This window comes from Quercus lobata, chromosome 5 (assembly GCF_001633185.2).
Source record: "Quercus lobata isolate SW786 chromosome 5, ValleyOak3.0 Primary Assembly, whole genome shotgun sequence".
NCBI lineage: Eukaryota > Viridiplantae > Streptophyta > Magnoliopsida > Fagales > Fagaceae > Quercus > Quercus lobata.
The window spans coordinates 68,252,002-68,270,329 of record NC_044908.1 but is presented as its reverse complement, the minus strand read 5'-3'; the positions used below and the strand labels follow the sequence as shown (position 1 = coordinate 68,270,329).

At 35.1% G+C, this 18,328-nt stretch overlaps 1 protein-coding gene across 1 annotated transcript; it reads left to right on the top strand.

Annotated features, from left to right (window-relative positions):
* The first annotated feature begins 4,394 nt into the window (after window positions 1-4,394).
* Window positions 4,395-12,289, top strand: LOC115992537 (transcriptional adapter ADA2). Its single transcript, XM_031116741.1, has 13 exons — window positions 4,395-4,758; window positions 5,888-5,943; window positions 7,451-7,629; window positions 7,857-7,922; window positions 8,055-8,180; window positions 8,275-8,350; window positions 8,797-8,860; window positions 8,948-9,006; window positions 9,107-9,220; window positions 10,150-10,372; window positions 10,849-11,059; window positions 11,366-11,632; window positions 11,887-12,289. The coding sequence occupies exons 1-13, from the start codon at window positions 4,706-4,708 to the stop codon at window positions 12,076-12,078; spliced, it is 1,686 nt and encodes a 561-aa protein (XP_030972601.1). The 5' UTR covers window positions 4,395-4,705; the 3' UTR covers window positions 12,079-12,289.
* Window positions 12,290-18,328: the final 6,039 nt, after the last annotated feature.

Below are 18,328 nucleotides of genomic sequence, written 5' to 3'. Positions count from 1 at the left end.
CTCGCGGGATCCGACAAGGTGATCCCCTCTCCCCTAGTATCTTTCTCCTTTGTGCTGAAGGTCTCTCTGCCCTCATCCATGAAGCAGCCCAAAATCAGCGCCTAACTGGTATCTCAATTGCTCGTGGCTGCCCTAGAGTGACCCATCTCTTCTTTGCGGATGACAGCATCCTCTTCTGCAAAGCAAACCCTACTGAATGCCAAGTGTTAAAGCTGATCCTCCGTAGATATGAAGAAGCCTCGGGCCAAAAAATTAACACCGACAAATCCTCAGTGTTTTTTAGCCCAAACACAAGTCAAGGTATTAAGAATGAGATTTTTAACATTCTGGGGCCAATGCAAGACTCCAAGCATACCAAATACCTAGGGCTTCCTTCCTTCATTGGAAGGTCTAAAACACAGGTTTTCTCCATATTAAAAGAGAGGATTGGTCAGAAGTTAGCTGGTTGGAAAGGAAAACTCCTTTCAATGGGAGGGAAAGAAATTCTCATCAAAGCAGTGGCCCAGGCGATCCCGACATACACTATGAGCTGCTTCCAACTCCCACAAAGCTTATGCGATGATTTGGAGAGTTTGATGAGAAATTTCTGGTGGGATCAAAAGCAAAACGAAGCAAAAATGAGTTGGGTCAGTTGGAAAAGGATGTGTTTTTCGAAAGCTGATGGAGGCATGGGGTTCCGGAATTTGAGAGCTTTTAATCAAGCCATGCTTGCAAAGCAGGCGTGGAGAATTCTATCCAACCCATCTTCCTTAGTTACCTGGGTCCTTAAATCAAAATACTTTCCCACAGGTGATGTACTTAATGCCAAGCTTGGGAGTTTGCCTTCATACTCATGGAGAAGTATTCACAGCAGCCTTGAAGTCATAAGGAGGGGTTCTAGGTGGAGAGTTGGCAATGGGAAGCTGATTCACATTTGGGAGGATAGGTGGCTGCCTACCCCATCCACTTACAAGGTTATTTCTCCTCGAAACAATAATCCTGAATTTCCCATGGTTTCTGCCCTCATTGACCCTCTCACAAAGTGGTGGAATGTCTCCTTGGTCAGAGCAACGTTTCTCCCCTTTGAGGCGGACTCTATTCTAAGGATTCCTTTGTCTCATAGCATGCCTGAAGATAAGCTAATCTGGTTGGGTAATAACCGAGGAGAATTTACGGTGAAAAGTGCTTATCACATTGCTTTCAATCTGTTTGAAACAAAGAAGGATGGGGAATGTTCTTCAGGAGACCCATATAAATCACTTTGGAAGAAACTTTGGCATCTTAATCTTCCTGCCAAGGTCAAGATCTTTGCCTGGAGAGCTTGTATCAAAGGTCTCCCCACCATGGAAGCTATTTGCAACAGAGGAATCAGCAGTAATAGGGGCTGCCCAATCTGTAAAAAGGTTCCTGAATGTATTAACCACGCCCTTCTCAGTTGTGACTTCCCCACCCTCGTCTGGAATCAATGGCCGGAAAACCCCTTAAGCACACAAGAGGTTCGGTGGTCTTTTATTGACTCAGCCATGTTCATCATCTCCCACCATTCTCAGCAAGATCTGGAACTGTTCTTTGGAATTGCCTGGGCAATATGGTATAACAGAAATAAGGTAGTCCATGAGGATGGCTGCCTTTCTCACCAACAAGTATGGCAATTGGCTAAGAGTGTGGTGGAGGACTTCAATAATGTAGTTGATTGGGACTTCTCTCAACCAAGGGCTCTACCTATCAAATGGACCCCCCCACCTCTAGGAATCTTCAAAGTTAATGTTGATGGGGCAACCTCGGACCATGGGGGGAATTCAAGCGTTGGAGTAATAGTCAGGGACTGCACTGGCCAGACAGTTGCAGCTAGTAGCACGCTTCTAAAAGCATGCTATTCTGCAGAACTGGTGGAGATTATGGCCCTGCTTCAAGGCATTTTGCTTGCCCAAGACTTACACCTCCCTCGGGTTATTTTGGAGTCAGATGCGCTGGTAGCAATCCAGGCCATAAATAACAAGTATACAGGCAGCAGCTCGGGTCACCTTATCCTGGAAATTCTGCATATTCGCAGCTCCTTTGAGTCCTGCTCCTTTCAGCACATAAGCCGAGACTTCAATCAAGTGGCTCATGAACTGGCCCACTATGCGCGCAGGACTGGAAATTCCCAACTTTGGAGGGGTGTAACTCCCCCTTTTATTTCTTTGTTAATTCAATTGGATGCTGCTTAATATGTAATCTGTCTGGTTCTGCTTCTGCAGTTCTTTGTATGGTTGTACCTTCTTTGTGGTTTTATGAAAACCAAGTCCATTTTCAAAAAAAAAAAATTGCAAGTTGGGTACAAGCCCAACCCAGATCAATCCGTGGACACCCGTAATCAAACATAAAGAAATAAAATGAAAATTTCAAACATAAAAGACCAAATGAAAATAATTCCAAGCTTTAGGGGTAAAAACTATACACTTTATTTTTAATAAATTCGATAATTACAACAAGAGTGTTGAGGTGCTAGTTGAATTATAGAAACTTTCAATTAGATAGCCCCGTAGCCATTATCAAATTTCTATGCACGTATTGCTTTTGATGCCTTCGGCCATATGATGAATTGGGCCCAAACTGTTGATATCATGGCCATGTTTTGGGTTATGTTGGGTTGAAAACCAAATAAGTCCGAAGGTTTAAATATCTTGGGCTACATGCCTACAAGTTGGTCCAATCTGAGCGAGGCGTGATCATTCTAAAATGGCCATGATTATGTGTTATGTTTGATTTACACTAAACTCTCGGGTTCAATAGTTTTTTTCCTTGCATCAATGAAGGACCGAAAAAAAATATAAAGAAGGAAAAGAAATTCTTTTGTCCTAAGATTGTTTAAAAAGTTTTCTTTTAAAAATAAGATGAAATCCAACAAACATTTTCTCAAGCTCTTCTCCCATATTATGTGAACCACTCTCTCATACTCTGATCCCCAAATGCATGGGTCCCAAGTCTCCAAGTCTCTCTAGTATCCACCTATAGGGCTCTGAAATACTACATACAAGCTTATTACAAAAATTAATGTCAATCATGGGAGGCCCATCTTTAATTCATATTGTATCTCCATTACAGTTAGCCATCACGTCGAATAGTGTTGATGTCCTCAGTATTGCTCGAGAAATGGTGCATCGGCTTCACACTGAAAAAACTAGAACTAGATTATCAACTCAAAAATTAAAAAAAAATAAAAAAAAAACCTAGTTCTATGATCTTAGAATTGACTTAAAAAAAGCTTATGATAGACTTGAATGAAGATTCATTCAAGAAATACTGCTGATATTTTTTAACTTTCCTAACCACCTTAAAATTAAAGTTAATTATGAGTTCCATAACTTCGCCTAAGATCTCAATTCACTTTAATGGTGGGCAATTACTTTAATTTGCACCTTCTTGAGGTATCAAACAGGGTGATTCACTCTCTCCATACATTTTCATCTTGTAAGAATAATATTGACGAAATAAATTTTATAATGTATAATTAATAGTAATATCATTTTCCTCACTTTTTCTTCAAATTATTAGCATAAGTTTTAGTTGCACATTCCATTCTTCAAGCTTATTATAGTGATATGGTTATGTTAATAATAATATTATTTTTGGGTGAGTATAGCAAGTAAAGGTTGGTTCTAATTAATTCATTTAGTAAAATCTATTGTTATTGAATAAAATATTTAGAGTTCAATGTCCGTCTACATAAAAAGTCAATTAGTATCTTAATTTGATAATAGAGAACAATTATCGTGAAGTGAACACTCTAAGCTTAAATATTATCATATCTATAAAAAAAAATTTGTTATTACATAAGGAATTCAACATTTATTTACTCTTATGTCGGTGATCAAAACTCTATCATGTAATCCCATTTATAAATTATAATGATACTTTAGCTCAAGTGCCCAATTCACTTCCAACCTTAATTACCCAAAACAAAGAGGCTATCATTTCCCATTCATTACAATTAAATAAAAAACCTATCAATTATGATAGAGTTACACAACCAATTTGACAACATTTTTCATATCTCAGCAAAAATTTTATTGATTCTTATTTGAACCCACAATAAATATCTACCTTTAACAATCTTTTAACATCAGCAAAGGTCCATCTTTTTGTCAAATTGTTTGTGTTGGCTTTCTCTTTTTGATAATTCAGCCCATGCCCAAACAAACTCAATCTTTTTTCTTATAATTCTAAAATGTTATTGGCTTGCACTTACCCCTTTTTACCAAACAAACACACAGTCACAGACTCAGACACATTTTTGTTCTTACATTAAATATTAAAAAAAAAAAAAAGTCAAACAGCAAAACTCAATTTATCGTTGACCTGTAACTTTACCTTACTACATAACTAATAACAGTTTTACTGCCTTTTTTAGGTAGTAACTAACAAAACAGGAAGACAGAGCCGCAAGTGTTTGAGAAAATCCAAATCTACACCAACCTCGTTTAATGTTCAAAAACCATCCAAAAATGATGTGATTTTGAGATTAACCCATTAATGCTTATTTGGGAAATTATCAAAAACCAATTCACAATCCCTGTGAAAAGTTAGGGTGTTTTTTTTTTTTTTTTACTTTTTACTTGCCCCCTCTAAAAATACTAGTCTTCTTCTCAGTCTTCTTATTGTGCCTTTTAATTAAGAAAATTAGTTTATATATGGTATATATTGCGAAGGGGTTCGTGAACTCTCTCAGCTTCTTCAGGATTCAATGGGTCGGTCTCGTGGGAATTTCCACTCTCCTGATGAGGACCCAACCCAAAGGTTTGAAAATTTGAATGATTTTCTTTGTTTTTTTGAAGTTTAATTCACATTTGTGCTTGAATGGTATGTGGGTTTTCTTTCTTTTCTGTGGAAATTTGATTTTTTTGTGGGATATACATTCTGTGTTCTTAGTTCTTACTGTTTCATATCCTGATAGTTGCAGACTATAATAAAATTGTGAAATGCTATATGTGAGCAGCAATGTGTAGTATTGTGAAAGTGAAAATAATGGACTAAATGCAAAATGGGGTTGTACTACTACTTATCCTGAAGGAGGAAAAAAAAAAGATCCGTTTGCTTGTTTTTATTTTTGGGTAGCTGTGCATCTTAGTAGCTACTTGTGTACTGTACTTCAGTTTCTGTAGCAATTTGGTTAAGATGATAAGCTAGGGGACTAGTTAGTTATTTCAATGCCTAGTTAGTTATAAAAGAGCCAATCAAATGCTATGAGCCTATAGCATTGCAGTTAGCCAATGGCATGCATTCTTGTGTAACTATAAATTGACATGGTAGTGCATGTTGTAGTCAGTTTTGATTATCAAAAAGAAAGCATGAGAGGCATTTTCCAAGATTTTGTCTCTTGAAGAGTTGAAACACCCCTAGCTTACTCTAAGAAACTTAGCATTGCCCACCATTCCAAGTCTGAAACTCATTCTCTCTATTTGGTACTGCATTTTGGTGCTATCCTCTACTGAACATTATGGCTGAAGATTCTATGCACAGGTGTTTTTATTAGTGATCTTTATAGTGAAGAAGTTAGAGCTTGTGTCAGTGTTATATTGTACTTAATTTGAAAATCTTTCCATGTGTTTCTAGAACAACAAAATGAACTATAGGAAGGAACACATTGTGTTTATTAATACTTCTCAAGCATTTTGACATAATTACTTATCAATGTTTTTGAGTTTTCTGCAAACAAAGTAGTCTTATTAACTTTCTGGTTTTATTCTTCTTTTGGGCTTGAAGTGCCCTCTTGTCTGTAGTATTTATTCGAATCTTGAATTGGTAACTAGGATTTTGCCGAAGTTTTGTAGGTTTATATGAGATGCATCATATTAGTTGTGTAATTGATTTATAGTTGGCACATTACTGTAAGTTTTATTTCTAAATACCAAAAATTTCTATGCAGATCAAGGAGAAAAAAGAATGCTAACAGTGGTGAAAATTCAGAATCTGCAGCTGCAGGTACTTTTACACGACATAATTTTATATTTGTTATTTGGTCATTTGATCAAGGTTCTGCCTGGGCACAGGTATTATCCATTTTTTTTTTATAAAAAATTTAGTTAAGTCCTGGCTGATGTTGGTACTTGGTTGATGCATGATGGAAGCCTTAATGGGCTGTGATACCAATTTTTGATGTAGGATCCTTAAGAATTCAGCACTAAATTAGATATCTTGGTGAGATCTTGAAGAGTTCTTGAATAAGGATTGATGTTTAGGGGTTTAGGTAAAGAAAATATTGAATCTTGAATATGTTGATAGCTGTTTGGTTTTAAAACAATGAATAGAACATGGAATAACACTAGGCAATCACACTTAAGTAGGAGAAGGCAATCACACTCTAAAAGCTCAAATTTAAAATAAGCTGTTGGAATTTTAGTAAAATCAATCACACTACTAATTTTATGGACTACAATAAAGCCTTTATGTAGGCTATTGTTAAATCCTTTTACTAGGACTCACTAGGATTACTAATAACAAACAAGGGCAAAGCTTGGGTCTTGTGCCTTCAGTGCACTAGAATCGTTGTGATGATTACTTGTGTAAAAAATGGACGTGTCAAAAGTGGACACTCTCCAACAAACAAAAAGTACTTTAGAACTTTTAAACCAAATAGGAAAATGAATCTAAACATAAAATAAGACTCATGGGCCTAGGGCAGCCCATTCCAGGAAATCTAGAAATTATTAAACTGCCCCTATTTTAGTAGAAAATTATTAAAACTAAACCACCAACTTTTTTTTTATTATCTTCTTTTAGGGTAAAATTTAGGTATAGTTCCTTAGGTGTAGTACATTTAGGTTCCCGAATTAAATTAAAATGCATAGTTACATTAAATTTAATTGTTCTTGGAAAAGAAAACATTGTTCGTGCTTCATTGGTAATGCAACCGCATGTTTGAATCTAACTGGGGAACCTAATGTCTAGCACCTAAGGAACTATACCTAAGTTTTATCTTTGTTAATTATTGCAACAAACATATTGCAGATAACATCTGCATCAAGTGTTTAGTATGCAAAGAAATTACAGCAACTTTCTATTTTTATCTTTGAGTCAGGTCACTTGACTTGTTCCTTAACCTATCCCTCTACTTGTTCCCTGTAATGTCTTTGTTGCAATAATTCTTAAATCTTTGTGTATTTAACTTTGTTTTTACTTGAACTCTTCTTTACTGTCTGTAACTCTGGGAGACCATGGGTGTCTTGGCTCAAATGGCAAAGATACAGGGTTGCCTCAGAAAAATGATTTAGGCATTGTAAAGTCCTCTGATGGATGGTTAGAAATGTGTATATTGTAGAAGCTTCTATAGGAAAATGATGGTGCTTTTTTTCTCCTAACCAAGCCATCATTGTTAGTGCTACTGTTTTGTCTATGTGCTTTTACTTTCTTTCTTTTTTCCCTGACCCTTCCTTTTTCACTCTCTTCATGTGTGTGTGTGTTTTTCTTTCTTCTTTTATCTTTGAGTCAGGTCAAGGAACAAGTGAAGGGAAAAGGGCTTTATACCACTGTAATTATTGCAACAAAGACATTACAGGGAAGATCCGTATCAAGTGTTTCAATTGCCCTGATTTTGACCTATGTATAGAGTGTTTTTCTGTTGGAGCTGAGGTGCAACCGCATAAGAGCAATCACCCTTACAGGGTTATGGTTAGTAATACTGTTAATAAATTATTTCTCCTGTGGATACCATGCAGACTTGTAGAGTTTTTCATTGTGTTAATTTATCTATAGAAGCTGCTTTTCATGTCTTTATAATGTGGATGTAACTTTGTGCCTGTTTCAGCATGATATGCTGCTGCTGATAATAGAGAGTGTGGACATAAGAATGTAAACCCATAAATTGTGCTTATACTCGTGTGTTTTCACTTCAACAGGACAATTTATCCTTCCCTCTTATTTGCCCTGATTGGAATGCAGATGATGAAATACTGCTTCTAGAGGTACTTTCAATCTCGTTTTTAATCCCTACAATGGAGTTGACTGATCCTAAATTTTTTTTTTCAGCACTATATTTGGTACCTGTCCTGGAGGAGTCTATTTTGACTTTTGTATTATTAAAATTCTTATTTCAGGGTATTGAAATGTATGGCATGGGTAACTGGGCAGAAGTTGCTGAGCATGTGGGGACTAAGAGTAAAGAACAATGTATAGATCACTATACCAACAAATATAAGAACTCCCCATACTTCCCTCTTCCGGTATGACATCTTAAACAATATCAATGACTCAATTATCTTCTGAATTGCAACTTTTTAGAGAGCAAATAAGTTGTGGAACGTATTCTTTTTGTAGGACATGTCTCATGTTGTTGGAAAAAATAGAAAGGAGCTTCTTGCTATGGCTAAAGGACACAGTGAGGACAAGAAAGGTGTGCAATAATGTTATGATAACTCTTTAATCCTTTTTTTTTTATTTTATTTTTTAAAAATTTATCTTGCTTACATGGTGATATATCATAATTTATGCAGTAGTCATATCACAAGAAATATTATTTTCATATTCTGGATGCTAATAGGGTAGCTGATGCTCTGGCCTATAAAGTTTATAGCCCTAGGCCACACTTTGTTATAAAAATGTGCCTTGTGATAAAAGAAAATTGTAATTAAAGACATGAGAGGTTTATCTGGACCTATGTTCTTTTGGGGGTAAGGGTGGGGTGTTCCGGTTTCCTATTATATATCTTCTGCTAAAGTAAACATCTACTGAATTGGGAGGCAATACATGGTTGTCAATGAATGATTTCCATTTATTTCTTATGATTAGTGGGGCTATGCTATTCATTTGTTGATGTGCAATTTCTGGTGACTGTCACAGGATTTCCTATGATGGGGGAGCTTAATTTGAAGGAAGAATCTCCTTTTTCTCCTTCAAGAGTCAAGTATGGCTATCATTCACGACCATGGTTGTATTATACAATTTAGCTGAGATAACTTCTTATGTGTTTTTTTATTATCAATTTAATCAGAGTTGAAGAATCACATAAAGGTGGTTCCTCTAGCCGCTTATTGTCAAGCTTAAATGCTGGTGAGGCAAATATTTCTGACTAGCTATGTATGATTTATTAAATAATTAATTCAATTACATCATGATATTTAATTCTTTGCATTGTTTTCTTATACTTCAGAAGTGGAATCTGGGGTCCGTTCTAGTAGCTCAAGTTCGGCTGCAACAGCTGCTAACAAGAAGGCATCTAACATGGCCCAAGTTAAGGATGGCCCTGGTGTTATTAAAGTGGAAGGTGAGACAAATATATTATCTACAGATTGCAAATGGTTGTTGGTAGTTATTATTATTATTTTTATTTTTTTGCTCTTGTTTTCCTTTTTGTTAATATATATTTTCTATTAATCTGAGAGTGAACCTCCTTAAAATTGGGGATAATTTTGCCAACTAACCACCTCTCTCTCCCTTACACACACACACACGCACTCCAGTGCAATTACATAATTCCCTTGTAGTTTGGGGGTGGTTTCAAATTAAACTCTTAAATTTTAAAATGTTTCAATTGAAAACATAGATTATTTAAAATTTTCCAATTCGCCCCCTCTAATAGTCAATGTTAACTAAAAGGAACAAAAAATCAAGTAAGTTGCCACATGCTTATCTGGGCACCAAAGGACCTGTAATATGAACATCATATGGAATATTGTTGCCCCCTAAAAAACCTCACAAAATGGTCACGTGTTCATTAGACTGTATTTATTTTTGTGGATTTTTTAAAGTTATTTTGTATGCTATTTTGATGGCAAAATGATATATGTGATTCACATGGATTAATTTCTGGTACCTTGATAGATTATAATTACCATTAATACAAATTTTCGTTACTTTTTGTTAAATAACAACTCACCGAGAAGGCTAAATGAAACAATTGAAAAAATTCATGTTCTAATAAACTTTTTAAAATCTAGAGTTTAATTTGAAATCACCCCCAAACTATAGGAGGAATTATGTATTTCATCCTATTTTATTTTGATGTTGATCTAGCTGAAAGACTTTCTTGAATGAGTGCAATTAATTATACTTTGCATTTTGTTGTTTGTTGGTGTCTGTTACCTTCTATTTTCACTTACTAGAAGGTTGAAAACTTGGTGGTGCATTCATAATCAATATGGTTATGATAAAATAGCTGGTTATTAAATTATGTTCTTTTTATATTGTGTGCAGATCGTCAAGCAGACAGGAGCTTTGGGGGGAAGAGACCGCACTCTTCAGGGAGCGAGGGACCATCTTTAGTTGAGTTGAGTGGTTATAACCATAAAAGACAGGAGTTTGATCCTGAATATGACAATGATGCTGAGCAGTTATTGGCTGAGATGGAATTTAAGGATACAGACACTGAGGATGAACGTGAGCTGAAGTTGCGAGTGCTGCGTATCTATGCAAAGAGGTACTTGGTGACAATAATTTGATCCTAGTAGTGCAATTGGCACCTCCTGGTGTCTCCAACAAAGACATCTAGGATTCAAATACCTCCACCCGTATCAAATTATCAAAATAATTTGATTTCCATATAACTTCACACTTACTGGTACATTCATTTATTTAGCCATATTAAACTTGTAAGACAGCATTAAGTTCAGACCAACTTCTCATTATGGTAAAAAAAAATTAAAATAAAAAAAGAAGAGGAAAATAGGAATTGAGATAATATTGTCATAAATTATGATGAAGACAGGATTACCGTCTGTGTGTGTGATTTCTTGATTCTTCTTCACCTGTTGATGAAAATATTCACTAGTTATCACTATATGAAGATTATGTTTAGGCTTTCATAATATGGTATAAGCTTACTGTATTTAATAGTATATAAATATGTTAAGACTCTCTCTCTCTGCATCATGGTTAACTTAATCTTGTTGGCAGGCTTGATGAGAGGAAGCGTAGGAAGGATTTCATACTAGAAAGAAATTTGCTGTATCCAAATCATTTTGAGAAGGATTTATCGCCTGAAGAGAGGGCAATCTGTCGGCGATATGATGTCTTCATGCGCTTTCATGCCAAGGAAGAGCATGAGGATTTGCTTCAGACTGTTATTTCAGAGCATCGGACCCTGAAAAGAATTCAAGAACTTAAGGTATGATACATGGTTAGCCCCACAGAGGTTGTTTAGACTATGTAAAATAAACACAGTTGTGCCTAAAATATTTTATATGGTAAATACCCATACCATAGATTGTATACCCAACACTTTTTTGTAAAACAAGCATGCCACATGGCTGTTCTTGAAACTTGCCATTCATGATATCATATTTTATACACCCACACATGCACACAAACACATAATATATACTAAATAGGAATGCTTCATTCTGGTATTAAGTATGATGATGCTTTCACTTTGTCAAACTAATGTCATCTTGACATGAATTTTATCATTCAGGAAGCCCGAGCTGCTGGTTGCCGCACTGCAGCTGAGGCTGATAGATACCTTGAACAGAAAAGGAAAAGGGAAGCTGAAGAAAGTGCTCGTAGAGCAAAGGAAAGTGCTCAAGTTGGTCCAAGCAATCAGGCTGGTCCAAATCCTTTCATGGCTTCAGAGTCTGGTGGCAAGGAGTCGAATTCACGACCAGCAGTACAGGCAACTTCAAGCTCCATTAATGATTTGGAGATAACAGGCCTTCATGGGGCAGATTTATTGTCTGAAAGTGTAAGTGTGCCATCTCAATCTTCTAATTCTAAATCCACAAAGAAACATGAGGGTATCCAGTTTGTTTACCATATTCCTAGAAAAAAGTACCACTTGCTACTAAATATCCTTAACGTTGATAGGATGAAAGCTTATTTGGGCTCATTAAACTATGACACAAATAACAGTTTAAGCCTAAAGTTTTCTGTGCACTGTATATGTGTGCATTTTTATTGAACCAATGACTTAAGCAGTCTGCTTCTATGTGTTTACAGGAGAAACGACTCTGCAGTGAGATTCGGCTACCCCCAGCTCTTTATCTCAACATGCAAGAGCTTATGTCAATTGAAATTATCAATGGAAATGTCTCTAAGAAAGCTGATGCCCATCGCTTGTTCAAGCTTGAAACAAGCAAAATTGACAGGGTTTATGACATGCTTGTGAAAAAGGGGATTGCTCAACCATGAAACTATACCATGTTTTCCATTGTTCTTGGTCTTAGTTGTAATTAGCTTCATTTGTATCAATTTTGTCCCCGAAAATAAAAAGCATGGTATATCTTCGTGTGGTCTATTTTGAAATATTAATAGTATAGGTATTCATAAGACATCCAGAATGGTGTATCAATCAAGATGAGTTGAATGAAATTAGAGAAAATAAAACCCCTTTTCTTCACTATATTGTGGCCTCATTGCAAAGTGTAGGTACTACTCATCATGTTTCTGATCCCCTGTCCCATGTTTTTGAGTCGAACTTGTACTGTTGTACCCCATTTCTATCAGAAATAATTGCGAGTGCAAGGGATCAATGTGTGCTCTGGAGTCTGGACCTCTGGGAGGGAAATTGGTGCTTGGCAAATTACACTCAAATACGGATTGTGTGCTCTGAACTCTTGGTCTACTGTCATTGCATGTTACTATGAGATGTATGCATGACTAGACCTTAAGAACATGATTCAGCATTTTATTATTACACAGCCTAGGACAGTTTGGAAATAAAATGTACTTCAACATGGAAATTATCCTACATGCAGGCCCCTTCAACCATCCTAAGTACCTCGTTTGTTCTATCTGTATGCTTACAAAGAAATGATATTTGCCAATTGGTTAATTGGACATTCTCTAACATGGGGTTCAAATCATGGAGGTTGCTGAATTATATAAGCCAATGTTGCAACATTGTGCATAAATAAATATATCACTAAGATTTTGGCTAATTGGTGGAAGCTTAGTTTGAACATATCATTAGTCAAAGTGAATTTGCTTTTGTTCCATGTAGCAAAATATGTGTTGCTGGTACAAGAAATTGTTAAACAGAGAAAGGAATTTTCATTGTTGCACCATTAAAGTGTTTATGACTCAGTTGATTGTGCGTTTGATTGTCGTTGGAGTTTCTCTCAAGTTTGTTTCATAGGTTAGGGAGTGTATAAACTACTTCCCAAATCCCAACGATTTTCAATGGCAGCTTTGTAGGCTACTTTAAACCAGGTGATCCCTTATTCCTGTACAGGTTTGAAGTGGCATTTGAGGTGTTTTCCAGGTTGATGGTGCAGAATGTTAAAGCCTTCAATTTTCACCCTAAAAGTCTAAGGCTCACTCATCTTTGTTTTGCTAATGACCTGATGGTGTACCTGGTGCTGAATTGCCATCCATAAGCTTGATATATGAAGTGATTAAGGAGTTCAAGAATCTGTTTGGACTTTGTGCAACTTCACTGAACTAATGGTGTACCTGGTGCTGAATTGCCATCCATAAGCTTGATATATGAAGGGACTAAGGAGTTCAAGAATCTGTTTGGACTTTGTGCAACTTCACTGAAGAGTGAAGTTTTCTTGTTATTGCTCCTTTATTTGGTTGTTGTTAGACTCCTTGAACAGAAACTTAGCAGTTTTTATGGAAGAGTAAAGATAGTTAACTTTTTGTGCGAAACTAACATGGAATGTATGCACACCTAAAAAGGTAAAAAAAAGAAGGTGGATTAGGTTTAAAAGGACTAGAAGAGTGGGAATATAATTGGAATTCTTATAATTGGATAAATAATGAAATATAATTGGAATTCTTATATATTCTTTGTGTGGCTTGGATAAACAATCTTTTAAAGGAAGGAAAAACTTATTTAATAAATGGTGCAAATACCTTAAAACAGTAAATGGGGTTGGAGGAAACCTCTAAAACTTCAAGGCCAAACCTTAGATCTAGGCCACTTAGCTATGGCCTAGGGCCTTAAAATGCGAGTTGCAATAAGTGATTTTTTCCCCAATATGGGTTGTATATTTTTTTTTTCTTTACTCTTAAAATGGTCCAAAATATTGAGTTATGTTAGAGATACAAATTTTACTGTATCAGTTTTATAAATTGATGTGTCATTTATCATATGAAGTAATTCAACTACTTATTTATGATCTTATTATTATTTTTGTTGTTGAATAAGATATTGCATTAACATAGAAAGCAAAAACACAAACAACACAAAACAAACAAAACCACAAGGAAGGGATGGGACTCAACCAACTCCTCCCTTTACAAACTTAGAAACTACATAGAAGGGTGGAGTCCCAAACCTGTCCCAAAAATAAGCCCATTGGACTAGGGAATGAGCTACAAAGTTAGAGTCTTTAAATACAAAACAAGCATTATAGCATACAAAAGAATTTAAATGACTTAGTCTCTAATTACATTAATTATCACATTAGACTTTAATAGCTCATTTTTCCAAATAAAGGAATTGAAATTCAACCCAATCACTATTAAGTGAATTAGTCTTAGTAAAACTAATAATAATAAAGTTCAAATTAAAAAAAAAAAATTTACAATATTAAATTAAATATTATTTAAGTGATTTAAATATAAAATATCTATTTAAATTTTTTGCATTAGACCTCAAATTGTATTGAGTTGACCTCAAACTGTATTGAGATGGCCGGTAAAACTTAGAAATTTGGCACTGACCTTTCTTGAAATATACTGCAAGATCTGGCAGAAACATCTTCCACTAGAATGATTGGTGGTAATCAAATGGAGCTTTATTGGAAATATAGATTTAAAGTAGCATATGAATCTGATGCTGCTAGCAACAAAAATGCAAAGTTGCCTACTGTGCTACATGAGAAAGATTGGGTTTTGGAAGCTTAAGCTTGCAAGATTGGATGATCTAATTTCAATTTAGTGTAAGAGTGGTTACCTGGTAGAAATAGGTTGACAAGCAAAGATTAGAATGATAAAATGGAGATTTATGGGTGATATACTTTATATTTTATGCAGGATCAACTGCCCATCCAGTGCTCTTTTTATAAAAGGCATTAGAAGGCTGTTATGTTTTGGTGCCTCATAAACATCCTTAATTTTCTTCATAACATGTCATGAGATATTATAATACACTAGTGAATTCCTGATGATGTGCGGTGCAACTTATTATTAGTTTTCTCCAATATTCTAATAAGTTTGCCAAGAATCTTATAACTTAATTGGTTGGCACCTCAATTTCTAATAGAGACATTCATAATTCAGATCCCCCAACTATTGTTGTATAAAAAAAAATTTCAATAAATTTCCTTGTAAAAAATTGTAATCTTTAGTTATTTTATAAACAAAATAGAAAGACATTAAGAGTAGTGTAGTGATTTGATAACATTATATATGTGTTCATAAATTGAAAATTGCATGATATACTAGTTGATATAAATAAGTATATTTCATGCTTACTAAAAAAATGCATATATCCTTCAATTATTTTTTTAAAAAAATTCTTGATTGTGTAAATTCACAAATATTTAATTAATTCATTAATTTTTTTTTTTTTTTTATGGTTTTTGTGCCAATTGTTATCAAAGCAACTAAACATGAGTAAGAATGTCATATTCTAAATTTATTATTATTATTCTAACTAAAAATTATCTCTTATATATAGAGTTTATAAAAATAATCATATAAATTCATTTAATATAAATAATTAATGCACAACTATAGATAATTAATATATGTATTTAGATATAAATGAAAACTTTGTTGATTTGGAACCCTAAATAAAGAGAACTTTAAGAAATGCACCACATGGCACAACCTTAAACTCTCTAACATGAGGTCTTTGCTTATATATATATACACACACTAACTAAAAACTACCTCTTATATATAGAGTTTATAAAAATAATCATATAATTCATTTAATATAAATAATTAATGCACAACTATAGAGAATTAATATATGCATTTACTCTATTGGCTAATTTAATAAACTAATACTTTGATATAAATGCAAACTTTATTGATTTAGAACCCTAAATAAAGAGATGCGTCATATGGCACAATCTCATACTCTCTAATGTAAGGTCTTTACTTTTATATATATATACACACACACACACACACACACTAATGAAAGTCCCGTGCGTTGCACGGTTTTAGTCATGAATTTTGTATATTGTCTTATTTTGATATTTAAATCATCTGTTGTAAACTTGTAGTGTTGATTTTATTCAAATAGTTATAAGTTATATCACTCACTTAGTTGTAAAACCAACATATGTATCATTCTAATTTACTAATAAATAAAGGCAATACCCTAACTTAATGTAACATTCTAACTTCCTAATAAATAAATATAACACATATATTAATATTACACATGAAAAAAATAATGAATTTAATAATTAAAACATTTGAAAACAAAATTAAGCCAAAATCCCAATTCATTAATGAAAAACTATCTAAATTGCTGATTTTTTTTTTAAGAAAAAAAAAATTGAAAACAAAATTTTTCTATTGTATCTAATTTCATGTTTGTTGAAACTGTATTTTTTCCGCCCTCAATTTGTGTGCCGGACTCCGAAAATTCAAAAATATCATTTTCTCTCCATGGGGCTGCGAGAACATCCAGAATGACGTGGCGCAACCCGTTCTAACACCGGAGCTCCCAAAGTGCATTTTTCAACCAAAATGGCCAAAATGCCCCTAGTCAATCCTAGGTTGACCGAAACTCAAACTAGGTCAAAATCCTCACAAAATAACATTTTTCATGGTTTTATATCAAACCTGAGCTCCTCGGAGATTTTTGGCAACTTTGACCAAGTTTGACCCGGAGTTGACTCCCAATAGGCTTAAAAACCCTAATTTTGACTCGGCTATTAGAATGAGTTAAACGGGTTGAAACCAATGCCATTGCGACGATTATCAAATTTTCAATCCAACAACTATTCATGGGTCAAAATCGGAGTTAGAACAGCCAATATATCAGGAAAACCGGGTTAATGCATTGGTTGATGCACCACTAAGTTCCGGTAGTCATAATTTTTGATCCGACTGTTGGATTTTCAAATTCCATACCTTTTTAGAAACTGGAAGTCAAGATCTTTTCAGGGGTGTCAAGATCAGCCCCATTTGAGAAGCTTCACAAGTGGCTGCCCTTGAAGGGTTGCCAGCGGCCCTACAAGGGCCTCCATCTTGTAAAGCGTGCCAGAGCTATAAAAGGCCCCAGGCACCCCCCAGACCAAAATGAAGAGTTTCCCTGGGTCTTGCTCTCTGCTTGGACGTTTTCTACACATTTTTCCTCCCTCTCAAACACCAAAAACACAAAAAAAAAAAAAAAAAAAACACAACAAAGTCTCTTGATTCTTCCTTCTTCACCAAAATACAAGGTATTGTTATATCCAATCTTCTTCTCCTTGATTCTACACCTTGGATTTGGGGTTTAGGGGTGTGAATGTAGCTTTTTAGCTATTATCCACACCCCTAACTTTCTAAATCTTTTTCTAGCATTTATCTTGCCTCTTTATGCCTTAATAACATGATTTATTACTTTCCTTACCATGTTTCTTGCTTTATCTTGCTCCTAGCGTGTTCTTAGTTTAGATCCGTGTTCTTCCATGCTTGTTTACATGTTATTTGTTTTGATCTACATGCTTTATGCTTTATGTCATGTTTTCCTATGCTTTGTTCCTCTTTTTGTTCTATGTTGATGTTAGGGTTACATGCTCACATGCTTGCATGATGTTGTTAGCTATGCCTTGCTTGGATCTATGTGTTGATGTGTGTATTTCCATGCTATCCTTGTTTTCACATGCTTATATGGTTTTTCCATGTTTATGTACTAGGCTTGTACATGTTAATGTGTATGTTTTTATGCCTACTTATCTAGATCTATGTTTTCACATGCTTGTGTGCCTGGATCTATATTCTCTACATGCTTTATACTATCTTCCATGTGCTTGTGCGCTCCATGCCATGTTTGTGTGCCTAGACCTAGACTATGTTTGTCATGCCATGTGCTATTGTAGCCCTTTTGTTCCTTTTATTGCATTTTTTTGTGTTTTGGCTTATTGGTTCAGACCCGATCTAGACCCTATGGTCTTTGTCATCGTCCATACACCAAGGCCCACATCAAAAGGGTTTGGATCATTCCTATTTTCATGTCTATGCTTGCTTGCTTCTATGCTTTATGCTTATATTAGCTTCTCTAGTTCTAGGCTTTGCCATGCTTGATGCCTTTAGCGGGGTTGTGGTTGCGTGGTTACATCCAATGCCCATGAGGCCTTGTTTGGATGTAACCATTTGGGATGCATCGCCATGATGCCAGTTGCTTCATGCACACCCTTCCCTTTTTGCTTCGTGCAATGCTATGCTTACCATGTTTGTTTGTGCCACTCATTGGCTTTCTATGCATCTTTACACGCTTGCTCACATGTCCATGCATGAGTCTTGCTTGCTAGTGTGTTGTCCTTAC

Coding starts and splice junctions, on each gene's coding strand:
- LOC115992537 (XM_031116741.1), top strand. CDS start 4,706: ATGGGTCGGTCTCGTGGGAATTTCCACTCTCCTGATGAGGACCCAACC. Junction 7,630..7,856: donor ATCACCCTTACAGGGTTATG/GTTAGTAATACT, acceptor TCACTTCAACAG/GACAATTTATCCTTCCCTCT. Junction 8,861..8,947: donor TTTTCTCCTTCAAGAGTCAA/GTATGGCTATCA, acceptor CAATTTAATCAG/AGTTGAAGAATCACATAAAG.